Consider the following 24,468-nt stretch of genomic DNA (forward strand, 5'->3'; position numbering starts at 1 on the left):
CCCAATGAGACAAAACAAAACTATGAACCCAAGCTGAAAAGTGAATGGAGAAGGAAAGACTATGTGGTACATGAGGATACTGGATTGTATTAGCCATGGTGACTGTTTAGGAGGACCAGATTTTTCAAAAGCAGCACAGCAAAGAAATGCCACTGAAGGTGGTTGTCCTAAAACACTCAATTAGGCCCAAGATGGACACATTACACTAAAAATGTGGCTGCTGCCCAAAACAGCATTCATACATTTAGCTCCCTGCCCCCATTAATATTGCATAGTACCTTGCATAGTGAGAATGTTTTGCATTTCTCTGCCTCCATGCCATATCATTGGCTGCTGCTGCTGCTGTAGTGGGTAGAGAAATGCAGAACATCATGACATCACAGCAGGAATTAAATTCTACTACATATTACACAGAGGAAGCAGAGAGCTAATTTTACCATTCCCCAAAACAGCATGGTTGCTATTTTTGACCATGGCAACTCATTTAGGTTGTAATCCTAAACACACCACTAGGAAGTAAATTGCATTGCATACAGTGGCTGACATACTGTGCAGCGAGCTACCCATCCAAGAAGGAGATGGGTAGCTCGCTGCATAGTATGTCAGCCACTGTATGGAATGGAATTTACTTCCTAGTGGTGTGTTTAGGATTACAGCCTAAATGAGCTGCCATTTGTAATGTCATTTAATGCCATTTGTAATGAGTGTAATGTTGCTGCCGCCACGCCAGCCGAGAGCCCATTCTCACACCAGCAATAATGTACATCTTTGAGGGCACAAAGTGGCCTCCACCTTCAGAAGCTGCATGGACGCTGGCTTGGAAATAGTGGGCACACATCTTTCTTGGATGGGCAGTTCTCTGCACAGTAGGTCAGCCACCAGGAGTTTCTTCCACAAAAATATGCATAGAATTGCACTGTAAGTGAATGTTTACTATTACTATAAATATTTATATATCACTTTTTAACAAAAGTTTCCAAAGCAGTTTACATAGAGAAAGAAAGAATGAATGAATGAATGAGATGGATCCCTGTCCTCAAAGGGCCCTGTCCCCAAAGGGCTCACATTCTAAAAAGAAACATAAGATGGACACAAGCAACAGTCACTGGAGGAGCACTGTCCTGGGGGTGGAAAGGGCTAGTTGCTCTCTCCCTGCCAAATAAAGAGAATGACCACTTCTAAAAGGTGTCTCTTTGCCCAGTTAATGAAAGTATTCTCCATGATTCAGGCCTAGTTGACTCAAGTCACAGTGCAGTAACCTACAGAGATGGCAAGTTGTATAAAAATAATGCTCCATAGCAGTAGCCTGACAAAAGTTGCTTCCAAGACAACCAGAAGCAACAAGAGTCCCCATTTTGTCAGCTCTAGTGACTTGTTCCTTGTTAACTGGGTGTCATTCACTTGAGTGGGATCACCAGAAACATTCAGCTGCATTTGTTTGGCTCTCTTCCCCAATAATGCACACCATTTTTTTAAACCTGGAATGGCTAGATCCAGATCTTGAAGGGTTTCAGTGCACATGGCAAAACCACTCTTGTTGCAACATTTTATAAGCAATGTGAATCTCTAGCATCAAAGTCATGAACACATTGATAAAGAACAGTTGTTTATCACCATAAAATAATGCCAGCTCTAGCATTCTTCATAGTTTGATTACTTTTCTCTTGGTTTGGCTATATGACGCGGTTATGCAGAAATAAGTGTATTTTTTGTATTAGGGGTTTTTTGTATAAATATTTTTAAGCTTGGCTATACTCTTAGCTGTTCCTACTAACACATCGTATTTCTCCATGAATATCATTGTGAGCTATGAAAGTTTCTTGCTTAACCCACGAGTGCTTTCTATGATTTGGGTTTATGCATTTGTGGCTTACCTTGATTATACAAAGTGGTGCACAGTTCGCTGAATTCTACAAAGCCTGTCAAATTTTAAATGTTCAGTTGTCTTTACAGTCTACTGTAAAAGTTCATGTAAATAGAGAGTAGAGTTTATCACCCAAGTTGTAAGCCATGCATCTACAGCTCTGTTTTGTGTGTCAGTGCATTATCATCAGTGGAGAAAGCGGCGCTGGGAAGACTGAAAGTGCCCATCTCATTGTGCAGCATTTGACCTTCCTGGGAAAGGTACCTTTTACTTGTCATGTAGCAAAGAGTGGCTCCATTGCAAACTACTGTTTATTCTATGCGTTTCTGCTCATGGGTCTGGCCGGAATGTATAAGCAGCGTGAGTGTTTGCCTGGGGGTGGCAATATTGGTGGGGCTACCAGTAAAGCAGCATCTCTAGAATTCTTTGCAGTCAGGGCTGCAGTCGCTTTGGCAAACTGCCCTCCATGAGCTTCTTCCTCGTACTTGGATGGGCCATGAGAGAGTTTCATGAAGGCTGTAGGCACAGAAGTGGCCTCAGGGATCTGCAGTGAGCCCTCCTGAGTGTCTTGAGCCCTGATGCCAACTCCTAATGCCAGCACTGCTTGCGGTGGCACATGAAGCAGAGGCATAGCTACTATTGAGTGGCAGGGTGAGCGTCTGGGGGCCACGGGTGTCGAGGGTCTGCCTGCTGCCTCCTCTGCTCCCCCTACACTGGTGCTCAGCCCCAACTTGCACCTGTTGCTGTCTGATGTCACCAAGCTGGTGCAGCCGCAGCTGTTGGGTGAGGCAGAGCTGTCCCAATCCCAGTGAGGACAGGTAGTCCCTTTAAGGCAGGTCTGTTCAAGCCGGCATCAGGGCAGCCCTTCCTCACCAAGCCAGTGCAGTTGCTCTGGCTTGGTGATGTCATCAGGCTGCATCAGCTCGACCAGAATGCAGCCATCTAAGTAGGCACAAGATGGGCAGTGAAGGCAGGCAGGAAAAAGGTGGGCAGCAAAGGCAAGTATGGGGAATCAGGTAGCAAAGGCAGGCAGGGTGGCCACCTTCAACTTTTGTCTCAGAGCCCCCTCAAACCTTTCTCCCCCTCTGCACAGAAGATGCTTAGGCACAGTTTTTGGATCACTGTGCATTTTGCATAAAGAGGGGAGACAGGCAGGCAATGGAATCAGGGCTTTCTCTCTGTCTTCACCTTTGCATTGCTATACTGTCTTTGGTACAGATGTGCATTGTCCCCTTCCTGTTCTTCTACTAGCTCTCTCCACTTTTTCTGCTCATTGTCGCCATTTCTCTACCAGTGCCTCCTACACGGCACAGATAAAAATTAAGGGAAGAGAAAATCACATCCACCCAAGAGATTCCCACTGGGAGGGAGCATCTCTCCTCTGCAGGTCTCTCTCCCTCACGATCCCCTAATGTTTTCCACATGGAAGTGAGAGATGACAGGTGAGAGATGACAGGTGAAGAGCTGAAAAGGAGAAACACACTTCCCATAATATCTATAGTAGCCACCACTTCCATCCAGTATTATAACACCCTTTTGCATATGAGGTCCTAAGGAGTTGCCTTACACTGAGTCAGTCTGAGGGTCTATTTAGTGGAGCCTTGCTTGAGTTTTGAGGATTTGGACCCTTATGAAGCAACCGTATTCACTGGGGAATTTCTTCTGATATGTTCTGTGAAGGCGAATAATCGTGCTTTACGGGAGAAGATTCTACAAGTGAACCCTCTGGTTGAAGCCTTTGGGAATGCCTGCACTGCCATCAATGACAACTCTAGTCGTTTTGGAAAATACCTGGAAATGATGTTTACACCCACAGGAGCTGTAATGGGAGCCAAAATTTCTGAATATCTGCTAGAAAAATCCAGAGTCATAAAGCAAGCTGTGTAGGTATAAGTTGGACTAAGGTGGCCCTTGTAATCTGCTGTCCCAGCACCCAGAGTTTTGCATATCTGCGGTCGAGCAATGTAGATCCAACCTTTTTATCCACTTTTTTTAAATAGGCAAAATTTATCTATCCATGGTTCCATTTTGCAGCACAGAGCCATTTTGTTGCTCTTAAAAAAAGATCCTGCAATTTTTCATGGAATTGGGGGTATTGGGGGGCATTGTGGGACAGCTGAAGGCCTGGAGAGCATGATAAAGTACTTTATTTCACTTATTTCTGCCTCTTTTAAAAAAAACTTTAAGCCCTTTTGTAACTTTAAGGAACCTAACCCCCCAATTCACGTTGACTCCAGTTTCGTTATCCACTGTTTCATTATCTGCAGATAACAAGGGCTACCTATATATCATTTAATATGGAGGGGTGTTTTTAAAAGCTATTGACAATTACTCCTCAACAGCAGAAAAGAAAGGGGGGAAAGTAGAAGACCTTTCAATGAAATTTCTGTTATTACATACACTGCCCCTTGTATACAGGGTAGGATTATGGCATGTAATTTTGCAATCGCAGTATATCATGGGGATATTCCTATGGTACATTTCTTGAACCTATGTTTCATAGTCTATGTTTCATAGTTTCATAGCCAAGACATGTGTGTTTGTGCGGTTTTTGAGGCTTTAAAAATGTGTCGAAGACAAAGTGGACCTATTACTAGCATTTGTAGTGCTTGAGTTACAGGGATGGCGCAGAGGAGGTTTTCTCTCTTCTCTCCTCCCCCCCCCCGCAAGTTTTTGTTCTGTTCATCTTAGGCCTGAGTTTTGCAAATTTCTTCATTGTATTGATTCTCACGATCAGCAAAAAGCGAACTAAGGGAGCCTTGCCCACTTTTTGCTGATCGTCTGCTGCCACGGGAGCCACACGGCTCCCGGCAGCAAACCCTCCAAATTTCCCCTCCCCTTAGCCAAGGTTAGCAGAGCAAGTGCTCCACTAACCCCATCTTTTGGATCGTGTATTGCTGCGCCGCAGCAACACATGAGAAGACCCCTGCCGGGGGGCTGAAATGAGCCTCCTGACCCTGGGGGTCATTCTTGGAAACCTGGAGAACTGTGCTTTTATACCTTATTTCTGCCCCTCTCTGCTTTTTAGTGGGTTTTTTAAGCTCAAGGAACTTAAACCCCACCCCACCCCAATCACCATAGGGTTAAGGTCTCTTTATTCATGGTTTCATTATCTGCAGAAATTGGCAGGAACAGAATCCCCGCGAATAACGAAGGCCACCTGTAATTATGATTGTCAGCTGGGCTGTTTTTGTTGTGCTCCCTGAACCTCTTCTGTACACTCAGGGTCAGAGCTTATGATGAAGTGAGATCTCTATGCTTTATTGATATTTTTTTTCCTTTAACAGAGGGGAGAAAAACTTTCATATATTTTATTATATTTATGCTGGCCTTTTCCATCAGAAGAAGCTCTTTGAATATAAACTTCCTGAGAAAAAGCCTCCTAGGTAACTATTACTAAGTTGTTTTAAATGCGAGCTGTAATTGGCTATTGATTAGTTCTTGCTTTCAGTGAGATGCTTTAGAATCTCTCTTAATCCTTCCCCAACTCTTAAGGATCCTTTGTAATCCGCTCAAGTACAAAAGTGGATGGACAAGAAGTAATTCTGTTATTTATATATTGGCCATGTTATCACGATGAGGAGGATGCGGTTAAAGAGTTAACTGGGATTGCCAAGCCTTATGCACTCCTGTGGAGTGTGATGTGAGAACCTGGAACTTCTGGGCAATCCCAGTTAAATAACATTTAACTGGTATTGATAACCTCAATCCTGATTATCGATCCCGTTTAAATGCTGTTTAACTGCAGAGGTTTCACCAGCATTGCCTGGAAATTCTGGGTTCTAACATCATGCTCTGTGGGAGTGTGCGAGGCTTGGCAATTCTGGTTAATCATGCTCCTCTTCATGGTGAGAATGCAGCCTTGGTTTAACTACACAAATAAAAAATAAAAGCATATGCATCCCCCACCCCACTCAGTCTCCTGAATTTCATCTGTTTTTGGAATCAGGTGATTTCAGAGTTAATGGTTTGTATTAACTTTATGCAAGCAAACCCAAATGAATTATTTTAAATCTGTACATTATTATTTCAGAAATTAACATAGCATAAAGCTTGTTTAATTTTATCATTATAAACCCCACTCTTTGAAAATAGCATCACTGGGACAGTTAGTAAGTTGATGGTCATAATGATTAGGGATGGAGAGAGAGCCTGTATTTTTCAAAGACCTTGGGAAGCGAAGATAAAATGCATCTATGTGCTCTTTGCACATAGAGATGTGTGTGAACCCTCTGTGAGATCTTCCTTGGAAGAGACTGTGCTATGCAGTCTCAGAGGAATAAGACAGATTTTTCATCTCATTACAACAATGTCCCTGAATACAGTGTCTGTCTTCTTCCGTAGAAATGAATGGTAGCCATTCACTTCTGTATGAGGAAGGAAAGAGTCCTTCAGAAATGCTATATTTACCCTCTACCAAGTTTCTTGAGGAAGGGGGATGGCAGGTGTTGCCTATCCCCCAACCGTTTTTGCACCATGCAATTAAATGGGGACCTTGGATGATTGAATCTCCTTCTGTCTACAAAATAGTCTTTTATCCAAGGCTGGACACCTTTGGCCCTTCAGTTGTTTTTGGACTACAGCTCCCATCATTGCCAGCCACAATGGCCAATAGTCAGGTATGATGGGAGTTGTAGTCCTACATCTGTAAGAGGGCTGAAGTTGTGCAGCCCTGCTTTTATTTACCCAGCCACACCCTGGGTTATGGTTTTTTAAATCACACTATAGCATGATAGTACCCAGGGAATAGCTGTTTATGTGTATGATATTGCAATCTGAGTTGAACAGATGTCATCTACCTTATCCATTTGCTTGAAGAAAGAGCAAGTGGAAATATGTTTTCCTCTCAATGACTACTTCAGCTTAATTGAAATCAAGAGAGTTGCGTTCAACTGCAGCAGTCGGTAACACAGCACTTTAATTGGGGCTTAGTTTGTGTTAGGGCTCGGCCCCCAAATCTCATCTCAGTATAATGGTTTTGTTCTGCACAATGTAATATAATGATAAATGTGGAAGTGCCTCTCTGGGTGTATGCCAGCCAGAGTACTTCCAATGATCCTGCACACATGGGATTATGAAGCAGGATTTCTAGGCCAATGGTTTGGCTCTCAGGTAGACTTGAACCTCAGCACCTTAATCAATTAAGCACTGATTCCAATCCTTCCTTTTTATAGGTATATTGATAATGACACTGGAAGGGTGATGCATGATATTATTAGTAAAGAATCCTATAGAACACAATTTGAAGCAATTCAGCATTGCTTTAGGATCATAGGTTTTACTGATGAGGTAAGTGATGACTTTTCAATCACTGCCAAAATGATACCGGTCTTGTTTTTGAAACTAGCTTCCCATGGGAAGAGGATTTAATACGAGCTTGTCTTTGCAAATATGATAACTATATTCTTTCAAAATTGCATCTGTGAGCAAATGTGAATGCTTAAGGGTTGTGTACTGTGTTGAAGCCCAATTAAATTTAATCAACACTATCTTCTCATTTAAATCACCACCTTTTCCCTCTTCCACTTGATTGGAAGTTTGTCATACCAGGCAAAAGAGTAAAATTAAGGCCATTTCCAGATGATAATAAACAGTGTAATTTGAAAAGCTTGCACTCAGGTTCTAACCAAGATTCAACCTCCACGTATTTCCGCAGGTTTCTATCCTCTTTTCCAAGGTGGAATCTTATACTGTGTTCAGAGATGCTGAGCAGGGACTTTACACATTTTTTTGCAGTGCCACCTGCTGACCAGCTTTTGCTTTCCACCCTTTTCCCCATTCACAAGCAAAGGGTTGTGTTGTTCTCAGAAAGCACAAACTGGCAGGCAGGTGGTGCTATGAAAATTGCACGAAGTCCCTGCTCAGAATCTGAACCCGGGATATGTTCCTGCTGGGTAAGAGAACACAAGCCCTTGCAAGTGTGTGGAGGGTGAGTAAGCTTAGAACTTGCAAACAAACTGTTCACATCATGCAGTTTATTGCTGTCTAGAAAAGACCTAAGCTGACTAATCAAGTACCGTTGTTTTTAGGGATGTGCATGAATCGATTTTTTCAATTCGATTTGTACCCGAATAGAATCACCCCCAATTTGTTTTGTGTCCGAATCTGGCCAGCTAGCACAGGGGTGATTTATTTTGTCTACAAATCTCCCGAAACAGGTAGATTTGGATACATATTGTTTTGTACCCAAATTGATTCGCACAGACAGCAGGCACAGGGAGTGATTCTCTCAGCAGCAGGAAGGGAGTGAAAAAAAATTATCTTCTTTTTTCCTCAATCTGGAAAGCAGGGGGAAAAAGCAGAGAATTCACGCCAGGCAGCAGGTGGGCAAGGCAAAGCAAAGCTCCTCTGGCGCTCTCTCTCTCTCTCCTCCCACAAGGCAGAAAGGCAGAATGGTGGCTGCCTGCCTCCTTAAGTACATTTGAAAATCCCTCCTTTTAATTACCCCCACCCTTGTCCCTTCTTCGATCCTTCCCCTAGCCAATATGGGGTCAGTCACCCCTGTCAACACAAGATATGAATGGAAACAAGCCAATCTGGAACCAGGGGGGAATCGCCAGCCAGTTGTTGCACACTGTAAATCACCAAGCTGAAGCTTGGGAGGGTGGGATTTTAAAAAAAGATTCCTGACACAATGGAGACAGCAAGAGAGATCGCCACAAAATGGAGGTCCGAATCTACAAATGTTTCAGGTCCGAAATCTGGGTGATGTGTTTTGGGCCCAAATCTGGCCAGCTAGCTCAGGGGTGATTTGTTTTGTCCACAAATCGACCAAAACAGATAGATTTGGATACAAAACATTTTGTATCCAAATCAATTTGCACATCCCTAGGGTTTTTTGCTATGTTAAGAAGAAGCAGTGAGTGGTTGTGCTGTTACACTGTACTCAGATAAACACAAGCCTAAAGAGGGAAAGGCAGATATCAGAAGCTAAGGGGTCAAAAGAGTCCAGAATCATGTACTTAATTCTAAGACCAGTACATCACAATATTACTTACTGGCAAAAATCTAAGTTTGCTCAAGAGCTCTTTAATTCAAGCTTGCATATGTCACCAGCTAAAGGTTCAGTCAGTTTCTAGCAGAGTAACCCCTGCTAACTGGGCAAAGAGGCACCTTTTATCATGGTGATTCTCTTTATTTAGCAGGGGGAGATTAACTGGCCCTATCCACCCCCAGCACAGTACCTCCAGTAACTGTTGCTGGTGTGTGTCTTGTGTTTCTTTTTAGAATGTGAGCCCTTTGGGGGCAGGGAGCCATCTTATTTGTTTGTTATCTCTCTTTGTAAACCACCCTGAGCCATTTTTGGAAGGGCGGGATAGAAATCGAAATAATAATAATAATAATAATAATAATAATAATAATAATAATAATATCTGAGACACCAGTAAGCTCAAGCTTTTGCTGGAGTTCACCTATAACCCTCCAGGTTCTATCCTGGCTCCACTCCTGATCTGCCAAATTGTAATGGGTTCTTCCTTTGCTCTGCCTGGTCCAGCCCTCGGTCCAGCCCTGACCTGTCTGGTTTTGCCATATGTCTGTCTTGCTTTACTTTGCTTTTGAGCCTGTCAAGAGGGTCAGGATGTTTTAAATCAAAAGTTTGCAATCTTCATTCAAGCTGAAGATTGAGCTGGGAGACAAAATATGGCCATAAAAAGTGAGCCTAGAAGCGCGGCAAGCAATGCAGAAGCCCTGAATCTCACATAGAAATGGGGAATTATTATATTGTGCACCCATCTTTCTGTATGCAGTCCCATTTAATGTTCTTTCAGCAATTCCTCCTTGAATCTGTGTTACAGTTGGGTGGGCTGGATGCATCTGAGAGAGATCATGCAGTCTGATGAATATGGTGCTTCTGCTCAAGGGTGATGCACAGCTCCCTCAGGACAGCACAGTCAGAGCATCTATCCTTGGACTGTGTGGCTCCAAAGTGTTGGTTCTGAAGTTTGCTGTTGGAATTCCAACCCTAAAGATTCCTCTTCCTGTGGTTTGCAGGAAGTGCACTCGGTGTATCGAATTCTGGCTGGTATCTTAAATACAGGAAACATTGAATTTGCTGCCATTTCTTCACAACACCAAACTGATAAAAGTGAAGTGCCCAATGCCGAAGCCTTAGATAATGGTAAATATGCACGGAAATATGTGAATTTTCATTCAGAGTACCTGAATAATAGGTGTAAGGTTATCCACTTTCACACAACATGGCTGCCAGTGTCAACATCTTCAATCTCTTTATGTGTCTGTATCATCTTTTAGCTGCTGCACTGCTGAGCATCGGCTCAGAAGAACTTCAAGAAGCTCTTACCTCGCATTGCGTTGTAACACGAGGAGAGACTATTATCCGGACAAACACAGTGGACAAAGCAGCTGACGTGCGAGATGCCATGTCAAAGGCACTTTATGGCCGACTCTTCAGCTGGATCGTAAATCGTATTAATACCCTACTGCAGCCTGATAAAAATATATGGCAAGTTAACACATCAACAAGCAGCATGTGTGCTGGTGGCATCTTCTGTATCTATATATTTCTTTTTATTTTACGGGAGGAATTTGCTGTTTATTTTAGATAATGCTTCTAAATGGCCTTCATGCTGCGAGTCGGCATTTTTATTTCCAGGACATTAACTCCAGTGTTTTCAAAGAGTTGACTGGGATTTAACCAAGTAGGCCAATGGGATCAGTGTGGGGTTAAAATCCCATCCAAGAGGAAAAGACATTAGAGTGCATATTCATCACAAAATGAGGCTTTTAAAGATAGTCTTTATGGCAGAAAAGCTTCCTTTTGGTAATAAGACTACAGCATATGAAACATCTAACATGGTTTATTCACACTGAATACTGGCACTAAAATGACCTAAACTGGCTTAGTTCTTTAAACAGAACTGAAAAATAAGTAGATTACACAAACTGCATTCAGATCCGAAGGAATAAACAACATTTATTTTAGTGAGCTGTTGATAAGAAATGTTGCTGTACTGTTGTTTTGTGGATTTGTAGAAATACATAACCCCAAATTATACAACTCCAAAAGGATGGCACATGCATGAATGAGGCTATGCAGTTCTATACAATGTGCAGAATGTGCTATGTGATATAGCAGCTCCACATGTACTTTCATGTGCATACTTCAGGCATGCAATCCATTCCCTCCTTTTCGGCAGCGGAAGGAGCGTGTGAATGCAATGTACTGGGACCTGATCACAAACAAGTTCTACATCTGTCATTAGTAGGTATATGCAAGCCTATGGTTCACTTCCATGTCCAAACGTTTGTAGAGTCTGTGTACCCCAGGACATGTGTAAACTGGCCCCCAATTGGTAGGCATCTGGAAAACACTAAAGCAGCCTTTATTAGACCATTTGCTCCAGACTTTTCTCATGGTCATTTCCAGAGTTATGCAGCAATAAATGCTTTGAGGACTGCAGCTATAGTGTTAGTGGTAGAGAAGTGTTCTTTTATTGACTTCTGTTTTTTGTTTTTATTATCCTTGCTATCACCTTAGGCATGCACTAGACTTTATTGGACTGAATTCTAGTTGCATATCCTTGTGGGTAGCTGTGCCTAAGAGAAGAATACAAAGGTGTCTTTGATTTGTGGTGCTGATCATATGGCCCTTTAGTAGCCCCAGTAGTAAGATGTCTTAGCACTTCATTTCTCAAAAGAAGTGCAAAGATACATCTATCAGGAACTTGTGGGAAGCTCTGCTTTCTAATCCTGAATCTGTGGTAGGGTGGCCAATGATTATTCAGTGGAGAACCAAACACTCTTTATACTTGCACCAGGATGTTCTCTTCTTCAGATACGTCCCATGCTGAGGTTTAGCCCTGGAAAAGCTTCCAGGACAGAGGTCACAGATTACCATGCTCTGCCCTGAATACCTGGTTTGAGAATTCTGCTTTATATTATTACATGGTTTTCCTGAGTCTTTCCAGTTATAGATTTTGTATGTTTTTCTTCCCAGCAATGCAGAAAGTGGAATGAATGTTGGGATCCTGGATATTTTTGGATTTGAGAACTTCACAAGGAATTCATTTGAACAGCTGTGTATAAACATTGCCAATGAGCAAATCCAGTTTTATTTCAATCAGCACATCTTTGCACTTGAACAGGTAAACTTCACTTAATTGGAGTTGGTTGGCTCTAGCCATGTTGATTGTATGTATTTACTTTATTTAAGTACATTTGTATACCGCCTAAAACTGACGTCTCTGGGCAGTTTACAACAAAACCATACAAATTAAAACAAAATAAGAAGGTTAAAACATTACAATTTAAAATGTAACACAATTTCAAAACTATTAAAACTGTAAATCTAATTAAAATCCTGGGTGAACAAATGTGTCTTAACTGCCTTTTAAAAAATTGTCAGAGATGGGAAGGCTCTTATTTCATCAGGGTGTGCCTTGCTCCCTGCCTTGGGGCAGCAATAGAGAAGGCCCGTCTCTGAGTTGCCACCAGACAAACTGGTGACAACTGCAGATGAACCTCTCCTGATGATCTCAATGGCTGGTGGGGTTTATGGTGAAAAAGACATTCTCATCCTGGGCCTAAGCTGGTTACGTCTTTATCTTTATAGGTTATAACCAGCACTTTGTATTTTGCCCAGAAATTTATCGGCAGCCAGTGTAGCTCTTTCAATACAGGATGGTCTCTCCAAGATGACCAGTAATATGGTCTCTCCGAGATGACCCAGAGACCAACCTGGCAGCCACATTCTGGACCAACTGCATTTTCCAGACTACATACAAAGGCAGCATACAAATAGAATGCATTGCAGTAATCCAGGCTGGAGGTCAGCAGCAAATGTACCACTGTTCTAAGGTTGTTCACCTCAAGAAACAGACACAGCCGGCATATCAGCCGAAGCTAATAGAAAGCACTCTTGGCCACCACCTCAACCTGGGACACCAGGGAGAGGTTTGGATCCAGAAGCACCCCCAGACTGTTGTACCTGTTCCTTCTGGGGAAGTATGACCCCATCCAGAACAGGCAGATCAAACCTGTCTCTTGAGTTCTGACCCCACACAATAAATACCTCTGTCTTCTCTGGATTCATTCTCTGTTTGTTATCCCTTATCCAACCCACCACCACCTCCAGGCAGGCATTTAGGTAGGTTATGCCTTCTCTCAATGATGTTGACATGATTTGGGTGTCATCAGCATAATAACACCTGCACCCAATCTCCCGATGATCTCTCCTAGTGGTTTCATGTAGATGTTAAACCATATTGAAGACAATATGCAACCCTGAAGGACACCATACAAAATTTCAGATTTTGAGGGATCCCAGTCTCCCAGGGATACCATCTGGACCCTGCCCGAAAGGTAGGAGTGGAACCACTATAAACCTGTGCTTCCCACTCCCAACCCCTTGGTCACTGCAGAAGCATACAATGGTTGATAGTATCAAAAGCTTTTGAGAGGACCATCCAAGTCACACTTGCTCTGTCAATTCCCAGTTGGAGATCATCCATCAGGCTGACCAAGGCAGTCTCCACCCCATAGCCAGATCAGAAGCCAGTATGAGATTGGTCTAGATAATTAGTTTCCTCCAAGACTGCCTGGAGCTGGGAAGCCACCACCCTCTCAATTATTTTGCCCAACCACAGAAGATTGGAGACAGGCCTATAGTTGCTTAACTCCGAGGGATCCAATGCAGGCTTCTTCAGAAGAGGCCTAATAATTGCCTCTTTAAGGCAAGGAAGCATCCTGCCCTCCCTCAGAGGAGCATTTTGTCTGACTTTTGGGAGGAGGAATTCTCCAAAGTGCCCTTTCTGCTTTCTTGCAGTGAATTATAGGCGCAGACGTTGCCTCAGAGTTGGGGAAGGAAGTAGGTTTATTCACTCCCCTCCTTCACCTATCAGTGGGAACCAAAAGCCTGAGCTCCTGTCTGGGAGACTGCCAGGCCCACAAATCCTGTCCCGACTGATCTGCTCATCCTCGGCAGCCTCTGCCTTAAATAAATCCCTGCATCTCGGACACTCCTCCCCTCTTTCGGCCAGCTCTGTCCTCCCTGGCCAGGCATGTGTCCTGGACACCCAATCCCTGGCCTCCACAGGGGGCTCATTCCTCAACTCCACCCCCTGCCTTATCATTCCTCCAGCTGCTTGCAGCTATGGAGCTGCTATCCTGGCTGTTTCCTCTCCACCAATCTGCTGCCTCTTGGGCAACACCTGCCCATCCCCTAGCAGCTATGGCATGTCTCTCTGAGTCCTCTCTGGCTTCTGAGAGGTAATTGATGGGGCTGTCCTGGCGTCTGGAGCCCCCAGCTTCTCTTGGCACTCTACCAGCTGGCCGGGCACACCTCCCTGTCTCAGGGAGGAGGGGAGAAAACCCCGACACATTCATAATATCTACCAGGCCTTCTACAACAACCCCCTCATAGTATAAGCCATGTCAGACAAGGGTCAAGAGGTGGTAGCTACACTGCTCCAAGCAACTTGTCTACATGCCCAGGAGTCAGAAACCGAAACTCATCCAGCCTTACCAGATAAGAGGAGTCACTGGACACCTCCGCATCAGGAGGTGATATGCAAGATTTTGGGGATATGAGGCAAGTGAACTCTATGATGTGACGTTCTCCATTTTTTAATGGTGTGAAGTTTTCTTCTTACTCCATGCCCTCCTCCACGTGTTGCTAGATCAATATTTTCCACAACCTTGAAAATAAATGTTTTCACCACATGACTGCCTTCAGAAAAGACCTTTACCATCTGAAACCAAAGGGGAAAGCAATATGATGAAATATCGTGGAAGTTTGACTTCCACCAGGGGTGCAGCTATAATTGAGTGGATGGGTTCAAAGAACTCAGACCTCCCGGCTCCTGAGGGCCCCCCAGCTCCACTCTTCCCCTGACTTCCACCATATTTTATCATATGAAATATTTCTATGCATCAGAAACAATCCAGGTTTGGCATCTATTAGAACATATTTCAGATAATATTTGTGAAAATGGAGTTTGTGCAACTTTATGAAACAATGTGAAAACAGTTTATGAAACAAAGATGATAGATGGTCTGCAAAGTCACAAAATATGTATATTCTATGTGATATAGTCCTATATATACTTATGCCCCATTGAACTCAATGGGACTTACTTCTGAGTGAACATTCATAGGATATGCTGCTAATTATATGAGCATTAATCAAGATGAACAACTGATTCAGGCTGAATTTTCAGTCAGTTAAACCAGGCCTGCTCAACTTTGACCCCCCAGCGGTTTTTGGACTACAACTCCCACAATCCCCAGCCATAGTGGCCAATAGCCAGGGATTATGGGAGTTGTAGGCCAACATCTGCAGGAGGGCCGAAGTTGAGCAGCCCTGATTAAACCTTTGATATGGCTCTCTCCCTGTCCCAAAAGGGTTCACATTCTAAAAATAAATGCAAGGTAGACATTAGCAACAGTCACTGGAGGGACGCTGAGCTCAGGCTGAATGAAGACCATTTAGCAAGGGGAGAGCAATGGTCTTCAGCGTCAGTACTTTAAAAGGTACCTCATTGCACAATTAGCAGGGATTATTTTTAATTGTGAACTGCCCAGAGATGCAAGTTTTGGCGGTATAGAAATATTTTAAATAAATAAAAATTATCTTTGCAAGTACTTCATATTGGATAAGAAATATTGCTGAGATGGAATCTCCTCATGTTGAAGTTTTGATTTTGTTGATTTTCATTGCTTTTTTAGATGGAATATCAGAACGAAGGTATTGATGCTCCTGTGGTTGAATATGAAGACAACAGACCACTCCTAGACACATTCCTCCAGAAACCAATGGGGCTGCTTTCTCTGCTTGATGAAGAAAGCCGGTTTCCTCAGGCAACAGACCTTACTTTAGTTGGTATGGCCTGCCCAGAAAAGCATAAATTGTTATTTGACATGTGCCCAGAAAGAGAGAACACTGAAGCCATGACATTTTTTACATTGTTTTGACTCAGGGCCATGCACTGAATTTGAAATCCATCCATATTTCTGTGACTGGAGCACTCTGCTTCACATATTGAAGCAGGAGCAGGTGTGGTGATGGAGTTGAGGGCATGTGCCTAGTTCTTTTCAGTAGCCCAGAGATGGAGCTCAGCAGTGTTTGGTGGTTCCAGAGGCAGAGCCAAACACAAGCTGCCTGTTCACTTTAAGTGAACAAAATGGCTGAGAGCAAGAAAAACAGGCCTTGCTGCTTGTAAGAATATCAAGAGTTCCCAACTCTGTTATATAGACCTTGCAAGGAATTTTGGCAACAACCCTCTTCCATTCCCTGCATCACTCATAGGGCAAGAAGTAAGGGTGTGATGGCTCCTCCTTCCTATAGGCAAGGACTAAGTGTGAGAAGGCTCCTTCATTTCTATACTCCATGGATGTTTCAGCATGCTTCTCTTACACTGGGCCCTAGACATGGAAATTTGCTTATATTTTGGCAGATGAGTTATCTTTGGTAGAAGACAGTGTGCCGGGTTTCACAATCAGTGAGACCCAGCTTTGGAAGGTGCATGGGGAGAGCGGGCTAAGCCTGCTCACCCTGCACACGAGCAGGGAGGGAGCTCTGGGCGGCCGGATCGGCCGCCCACACAATTGCCGGCTCTGTGACGGAGCCGGCGGGAGCTCAGGGGCTGCGTGGCCCCCGGAAGCTCCAGTATGCCCTGTGCGAGCACGCAGGGCATACTGGGGAGACCCCCGGAGCCAGGAGGTGGCTTTTCACCTTCTCTCTGGGGGTCTGCTCATGAGTAACCGTGGCGCAGAGCCACACCGCAGCTACTCACGATCTGTAAAACCAGGACAGCCTTTCAGGTATTGGAAGACAGCTGAAACAATGACACTCTTCAAATGCCTCAAAAAACCTTTATTATACCCAATGGAGCTGTTAACATGGCACAAGCTGCCTGGGGTAACCCAGGCAGCTCGTGTGATCTGGAGCACCAGGAGCTCTCCAGTCTTGGCTGCGCCAGACCTGGGTAGCCCAGCTCCTCTACCCAGGTTTTTTTCTGAGGTAGAACGAACCTACTGTTCATTCTACCTTGGTAGGCGATCATGTTCCCGATCACTCCTCCGGGTAGCTGACTGGCCTGCCGCCATTTTCGGCCGCAAGCCAGTGGGAAGGAGCGGCCGCATAGAGTGGAGCAGCTACAGTACTTAGAGCAGCCAGTCTGCTGCCCGCGCTTTGCATCCTGGGCTCCCAGAGTACCCAGTGCAAGTTTCCCCCCTCCTGACGGTGTTCTGCTGCTCTCTGCTCTGGCACTTGTGTGTGCACATGAGTGGCGGAATTTAGAGGAACCTCCTGCTCATCTGTGGGGAGGCAGGTAGGTACCTGCTTCTCCACCAGCCCTCCCCAAGTCCAGGTAAACTGGTTGTATGGATAACCTTAATAAGTCATTCACACAAACATAAAAGTGGGGGCTGGGGAGGGTTGTGGCTGCACTAAAAGGATTTCACAGCTGCACAACTGGGCAAAAGTTCAATTGAAAACATAAGAGGCTGCAGTTGTGCACTGTCTCACAAACATGCGTGTGGCAGCGCAACACTAGTCTGGAATGCAAACTTTAGACTTCGCCCAAGTAACTATGGAATTCTCTGCCATGGGATGTGGTGAGGGCCACTAGCTTGGATAGCTTTAAAATGGGCTAAGACAAATTCATGGAGGGCAGGTCTATCAATGGCTACTAGTCTGGTGATTGTGGGTCACCTCCAGTCTCAGTGGCAAGATGCCTCTCAGCCAGTTGCAGGGGAGCAACAGCAGGAGAAGGGGCATGTCCTCACCTCTTGCCTGTGGGCTTCTCCGAGGCATCTGGTGGGCCACTCTGTGAAACAGGATACTGGACCAGATAGGCCTTGGGCCTGATCCAGCAGGGCTGTTCTTATGTACGAGGGGAACGTTCTCCTTCATGCACTTCATTAGTCAGGATGTCAGCCAGTATTCCAAGTGAGGTCATAGGAACATAGGAAGCTGCCATATACCGAGCTGGTCCATTGGTCCATCCAGCTCAGAATTGTCTGCACAGACTGGCAGCGGCTTTTCCAAGGTTGCAGGCAGGAGTCTCACTCAGCCTTATCTTAGGTCTTATCAGCACAGACTTGAGTGGAATGATTACTTCTCATGATTTGTATACTATACCTCTGTTAATGCAGCTCCAAGATTGCATTATTTTTTTTAGCAGTTGCATTACACACTGCTGGCTCATGTTCAATTCATAGTTCACTTGTAGAGCTGTAAGAAGTTCAAAATATGTCCTAAACATTATGATTTTTTAAAAAACCAGAAATGAATAAAAATAAGATAAACATCTGAGTCCCTGCTGGATGTCCTCCTCCAAGTTTCCACAAATGGCAGAAAGGTGATAGGAGGTAGACAGATTTTCAAGGAGAAGTGACTTACCTGTCAGTTTGCTGGGCAAATTCCCTTTTATAGAAAAACTGGGGGAAAGAACAAAAGAGCCATGGGAGATGTCCAAGAGGTGATGTAGGCTGCCAGCATTAAACACAAACAAAAATATCATTTCAGATTATGGAGGCAGAATTGTTCCATAATGGACTGTTGGCTTCTTCCTAGGCTTAGACTCCATATACTGCTGTCTCTTGTGCAGCAGCCCTGGAGTACTTAAAGCCCTAGTCCAGCCCTGCATAGCAAGGCGGTCAGAGGCTCTACACACGATCCGTGTGTAGAGCCTGGGAGGGTTAGAGCCTGGGAGCGGGCTTAGCCCACTTTCCCCGCAGACGAGCAGACGTGCAGCCCCGGGCGGCCAGATCAGCTGCCCACATGACTACGGGCTCCATCACAGAGCCAGTGGGAGCTGCAGGGATTGGGGGCCACTTGGCCCCCAGAAGTCCCAGGATGCCTCATGAGAGTGTGGGGGGCATTCTGGAGGGGGACCCCTGATACTGGGAGGCTGCTTGTAACCTCACGATTGGGGGTCTGCTTGTGTGTTGCCGTGTGCTGCGGTAGCACACGAGCAGGAAAACAAGGTTAACAGAGTGCCTGCTCCATTAACCTCATTTAAGGGGAGGGTGTTTTATGCGGGCTAGCCGCCTTGGGAGCACCAGGCTTGCCTGCGAGACCCGTGGTTCTCACAATCACTGGAAAGCAGGCTACCCTTCCTTAGCCCACTTTCCAGTGATCGTGGGAATAGCCTCAATGACTCTCTTCCTAAACAGGAAGAGCATAAGAACTTCATGCCTGAAACCAGCCTTGCTTCCGTATCAAGGTTTCCTTCTGGTGTGTCTGTGCTTGCTGGCGCTCTAGCTAGCTGCCTGTGACTTAGCTGTGAGATGGCTGATCTGTGTTTCATGTTTCCTTTTTAAAAATAATTAGATAAATTTGAAGATAATTTACGATGCAAGTACTTCTGGAGACCCAAACGAGTGGAGCTGTGTTTTGGCATTCAGCACTATGCTGGAAAGGTAAAGGCTATATAACATGCTTTTAAAACAAATGTAGTAAATGATCTAGCCCTTATTGCTCTTAAATTGCATTGAAAATTTATTTCTCTATTTAATGTTTTTAATGTTTTCATATTACAAAATGTAAGAAACTTTGTAGCAGAGTGTCATGTGCCAGTGTGATGCCTCTGCTAGTGGCTTTCAGGTATCTCCCCTATCCCTGAAGCCGCTCATGCCACATCCCATGCTGTTGCTGAAGGTCCTTGGACCCTCAACCACAGCTTTGCAGAGGTCTCAGGGAGCTTCAGTAGGGAGGAGGGGATGGAGAGAGTGCTTGGCATTGGAGCATGTTGTGCCAGCACAACCCTCTGCATGCGATCTCTGTGTTTTGAAATCCACAAGGCAACATCTCAAGTTGTTTAACTTCCTGCAGTGGAGTGACATGCAGCATGGTGGTGAACCTTTGGTGCCCTCCATCCGTATGATGCTATGAACATAGGTGGCCCTCTGGGACAACTGACATGACTCTTGATTTTCAGTGTCTAGCAGAATTTGGTAACTTCCTGTTTCACTTTTATCTCTCCTATGCAGGTACAATATGATGCTTATGGCTTCCTTGAGAAGAACAGAGACACTCTTCCCGCGGACATAGTGGTGGTGCTGAGAACGTCAGAGAACAGACTTCTTCAGCAGCTCTTCTCGAGCCCTTTAACCAAAACAGGTACTTTTTCCTCTGTGAAGCATTATTAGTGCTAAGGTCATCTCTGTGGTTAAATAAGCATCCTGAAAAAGAGTTCAGAAAGTTGCCTGGGATTTTGAAAATGCTTCATTTGTACAAATAAATCCCCCACTATTTATGTTTTCATCTATGTTGCTTATGGAGGGTGAGGGCAATATATGAGGATGTAGCTAATTAATTCTTAGTCTACTGACTGCTTATTAGGCCTTTGTTTACATTATCTTCTAAATGGCACATGTGGAGTTTACCCCTGGAAGTGTATCTGCTCAGGTAGACCTTGTCGTGATGGGGCCAGAGCACGATGGTAGAACATCTGCTTGCATGCGGAAGGTCCCTGGAGAAGCTGCTGACAGTCAGTCTAGGCCAGTGTTTCTCAACCTTTTTGGACTCAAGGACCGCTAAATCATTTGTGCAGAGTGTCAAGGACCGCTACATTCTTTGTGTGCAGTTTCCCGGACCAGCAGTTAGTAGAGGGGTTTCAAGTTTAATTTTATTTTATATATCTAAGACTTTATACCGGTCCAAAACTTGCATCTACTTGCAATTAACTTGCAATTAAAATAATGTCATAAAATAAAATTTGTTAAACAATAAACTATTTTATTTACATACTATTTACACAAGAAATTAATTAAGAAATTAAATAATGTCATAAAATAAAATTTGTTAAACAATAAACTGTATTTTATTTACATACTATTTACATATCAAAATGCACACAATGTTAATGTGAACATTATATTCAAATATTTTAGGAGCAGAGGAAGAAGTCTGATAATGAGATATTCAAAATAAAACCTTGGTATGAAAACCAACAATATTCTTCCTTTCCATGTAGCCATAAATAAGAGCCATGTCTGCTTACTGGAAAGTATGCATTCCCAAATTCCAAGGAGACTCTTAGTACATGCATATAAAAAAAGAATCATTAAAATAGAACACATTCAAGCACTATTTGAATGCTTGCATTACTTTCTCCCAAAAGCAATATTGGGGCTGTATTTGTGAATGGCAAAGAGATGACAAACTTTTGGTACTTCTGCAACAAGACAGTGGTAGAAAGGGTGTTCTCCAAAGCCATCCTCAAGCAAGCAGATCTTTCCCAGTCAGTACTACTTGATCCTCCATTTCTTCATATCTAGCAAGCTCCTTTATGAGGCGCAGCAGGTCGGCGCAGCCCTCAGACCGCGCGGCTCGGAGATGGAACGGGGCCATTTTCGCGGGGGGCGGATGGGATGGGATCCGGGGACTGCCTCTGTTTGCAGGCCAGTGCTTCTGTGCAGCATCCCAACTCTGTGGCCATGCACAGCACTGCTGGCTTATTTAAGCCCACGTAACGTGGGACTGCAAAAGAAAAGTTGCAGGAGACTCAGAGTTGTAGCGGAAGAAGAGGGAAGCGAGGCGTCGCCAAAACAGAGAAAGGGCTGAAACAGAAGAAGCGGCTAGGAGGAGTAAGAGCGAGCGAGGGCGGGCGAAAGGGAGAGGCTAGCAGGTCGGAGTGGGGTTTGAGGGCAGAGAGGCGAGGGAGCAACAAGAGGCAGGGATTGGGCAGGGCCAAGGGAGGAAAGCCCGCAAAGAGCGGAGTCAGGGTGAGGAGTCTGCGCCAGGGAAAGCCAGATTAAGGAGTGGCACTTTGGGAGCAACTTTTGTCGAGTGCGGAGCGAAGAAACTTGGAACAGGGCCATTTTCCCGGGGGGGGGGGGATGGGATGGGATCCGGGGACTGCCTCCGTTTGCAGGTCAGTGTTTCTGTGCAGCATCCCAACTCTGTGGCCATGCACAGCACTACTGGCTTATTTATCCTCAATGCTCTGCTCTCCACTCCCTCGCGTGAGTCCCCGATAGTTGAAGAGCAGGAGAAGCAGTCGACGGCGGCGGCACAGGCACAGTCAGGCGCCAAGCATCCCCCTGGCAGCACAGAGGGAAAAAAACCGCAATCTCAGTGGCAGCTTCTTCAAGTAGTTTTGGGCCGATTTGGCCCGTCTTCGGCCATGTGGGGGCAGCGGCGGCAGCTTCTTTGGCCTGAAATTGGGCCTTTGTGGGGGCGGCTGGGCGGCGGCTGCAGCCGCGGCAGTTGTTTGGGGCAGGCAGTAGTTTGGGCCTATTTCGCCGTCTTCGGTCGTGTGGCGGCGGCTTCTTTAGCTTCTGTGGGGGCAGCTGGGTGGGCGGTCGGTGGCGGCGGCAGTCTGGGCCGATTTGGGCCCAGACTGCCGATTCTGGGCCTTGATCTGGCCATGTGGGCGACAAGCGAGAAAGCGGCAGGGAGGGGTAAGTAAACCCTCCCGCCCTCCTAAATATACCCCCCCTGCAGTTGGTCAAAGCAAACACTCACAGCCTCAGCACCTCACTTATTTTTAGCCCAGTAAGTTTAAGCAGCTCACCTTCAAAGATCTCAAAAAACCACCTTCCAGCAACCACCCAATTTCTCCACTCACTCACTCACTGACTGGGCTATCTTCCCGCCTCGGCACAAGCCCCGCCCCTGCTCCACCCCTATTGGCCACTGACGTTCCAGGAGCCTCGGAATTTCCGGGGAGAGAAAAACTTTTACAGCGGAGAGAAAAGCGGATAGAAAAACAAGCGTATTCAGTTTGGAGCCCTGCCTTCCTAGTCACGGACCGGCACTCAAGCCTCCGCGGACCGCTGCCGGTCCGCGGACCGGCTGTTGAGAAACACTGGTCTAGGCAATACTACGCTAGAGTAGTCATCTGATTTGGTATAAGGCAGTTTCCTATGTTCCTAAATTCCCTCTCTAGTTATCTCAAGCCTGATCCCCTGTGACTTTATCGCTAACCTTTGGGGTAAAGAGCTAGTCTTGTGGTAGCAAGCATGAGTTGTCCCCTTTCCTAAGCAGGGTTCATCTTGGTTCACATTTAGAAGAGTGACTACATGTGAGCACTGTCTGCTGTAAGATATTCCCCTTAGGAGATGGGGCTGTAGCTCAGTGGTAGAGCATTTGTTTGCATGCAGAAGGTCCCAGGTTCAATCCTTGGCATCTGCAGGTAGGACTGGGAAAGACTCCTGTTTGGAACCTTAGAGAACTGCTGCCACTAGACCATACTGAGCTAGGTGGACCAATGGTCTGATCTGGTATAAGGCAGCTTCCTCTGCAGTCAGATTTGTGCTGCTTTTAGAGAAGCAGTGCAGAGAAAATAGGAACACATTTTCATCCTGTAATTGGGGTTAGAACAGAAATGGCTGTATTGCTGAGAGGTAAAGTAGTGGAATAGCTAAACAAAATTGAATGTGGTTGTGGAATAGAAATGTGGATGCTGAGGTTTAATAAAGCAGATCTAAATGTAGGCTGAAGTGAATGATTCCCCAACTTGTTGCATTGTGAGCCGCTCCCAACCAGCTTCTTGCCCTATCAGGAGGTGAGTGGGATACTGTGGTCTTACAGTTTTGACCAAGAGTTGTGGCAACCATCATTCTTACCCATCTCAGTAGCCTCAGCAGTTGTCAGCAGCTGCTAGACCATGTGGGGTCCCAGCTCCCAGATATGCTTAGGATTTGCTGGGACACGGCTGCCTGCACTGGCGCTTGAGCAGGGTCAAGGAGGAGGAGGAGGTGGTCTGGAGTGTGCCATTATTTACTTTATAACAATTTCTTTCTTTCTTATTTATTTATTTATTTATTTATCTATCTATCTAACTAACATATTTTTTTATACCGCCCAAAACTCACATCTCTGGGCGGTGTGTGTATGTGTGTGTGTGTGTGTTCTACATTTTTGCTGAAATGATGTTCAGAGCGGTTCACAACAGAAATATAGAGACATTGTAAAATATATTTTAAAATGAACGTATAAATTTTTCATTTTAAAGCCAGCAGTTGGATTGGACAGTATGATTCTAAAAAATACTTTGCATAAAAATAACCTGTGCATACACTTGTTGCTGGCTGCAAAAACAACCTGTCATTAGCCACTGCATGGGGGGGAAAGTTCATTTCATGGTAAGAAGCCTATCTGTGACATAATAGAGATGATATGTTGTACAGTATTTATAAACAGGCACGATGGCTCTTAGACTTGACACAACATTATTTTCATGAGCTGAATAGACTTTGGATAAATCTCTTGTGGTTGAAGAAATGTAACAGAAGTAAGCCCTATAGAACAACAAAAACGCATGATTCTACAGGAAAAACAATTCACATGCTTGTTGTTTAACAGACAGATCTCAGGTCTCAGAAGAAACTCTAACTAAGATATTGGGGACAAGCTAATGAAAATGACAAACTAGCATGCTGTGTTAGGCCCTGCTTGGATAATACCCTCTGCCATGTTCTCCCTAAGCATGCTTAGATCAGCCCACCCTGAATACCTCCACCCTGAATACCTCCAGGCACCAGGTATAATGGCTGAATAGGGTCTGTGCACATCATGTCCAGTGAATGAGCTCAGACTGTACAGGACTTCCCTTCCTTGAAAATCCAGGCATCAACCATGTTGCTTGGGTCTGCACGTACTGGGTTTTATTCAGATACTAGTAATTTTAAGC

At 44.9% G+C, this 24,468-nt stretch overlaps 1 protein-coding gene and 1 long non-coding RNA gene across 22 annotated transcripts in view; one reads left to right on the top strand and one right to left on the bottom strand.

The window, feature by feature from the left end:
• The window catches only part of MYO3B (myosin IIIB), a 523,310-nt gene that overhangs the window by 248,066 nt on the left and 250,776 nt on the right, over positions 1-24,468 (top strand). For 19 of the 20 annotated variants that reach the window (XM_053283475.1, XM_053283469.1, XM_053283482.1 and 16 more), the window contains 10 exons: positions 2,041-2,124; positions 3,545-3,747; positions 5,152-5,250; positions 7,039-7,153; positions 9,857-9,983; positions 10,118-10,328; positions 11,823-11,970; positions 15,551-15,704; positions 19,161-19,249; positions 19,820-19,949. In XM_053283475.1, the coding sequence (XP_053139450.1) occupies positions 2,041-2,124; positions 3,545-3,747; positions 5,152-5,250; positions 7,039-7,153; positions 9,857-9,983; positions 10,118-10,328; positions 11,823-11,970; positions 15,551-15,704; positions 19,161-19,249; positions 19,820-19,949 (1,360 nt within the window). Of the gene's footprint in view, positions 1-2,040; positions 2,125-3,544; positions 3,748-5,151; positions 5,251-7,038; positions 7,154-9,856; positions 9,984-10,117; positions 10,329-11,822; positions 11,971-15,550; positions 15,705-19,160; positions 19,250-19,819; positions 19,950-24,468 lie in introns of those variants that run through there. The other variant, XM_053283489.1, reaches the window with a different exon arrangement.
• Positions 20,547-22,551, bottom strand: LOC128339468 (uncharacterized). 2 transcript variants are annotated; one of them, XR_008313049.1, is made up of 2 exons: positions 22,348-22,551; positions 20,547-21,311 (listed from the first exon to the last, which is right to left on the bottom strand). It is a non-coding gene; the product is annotated as an uncharacterized LOC128339468 (long non-coding RNA). The 2 variants fall into 2 exon arrangements; XR_008313050.1 differs by having other exon boundaries at positions 20,547-21,874.

The sequence above is a fragment of the Hemicordylus capensis genome, chromosome 1, assembly GCF_027244095.1.
Source record: "Hemicordylus capensis ecotype Gifberg chromosome 1, rHemCap1.1.pri, whole genome shotgun sequence".
Taxonomy (NCBI): Eukaryota; Metazoa; Chordata; class Lepidosauria; order Squamata; family Cordylidae; genus Hemicordylus; species Hemicordylus capensis.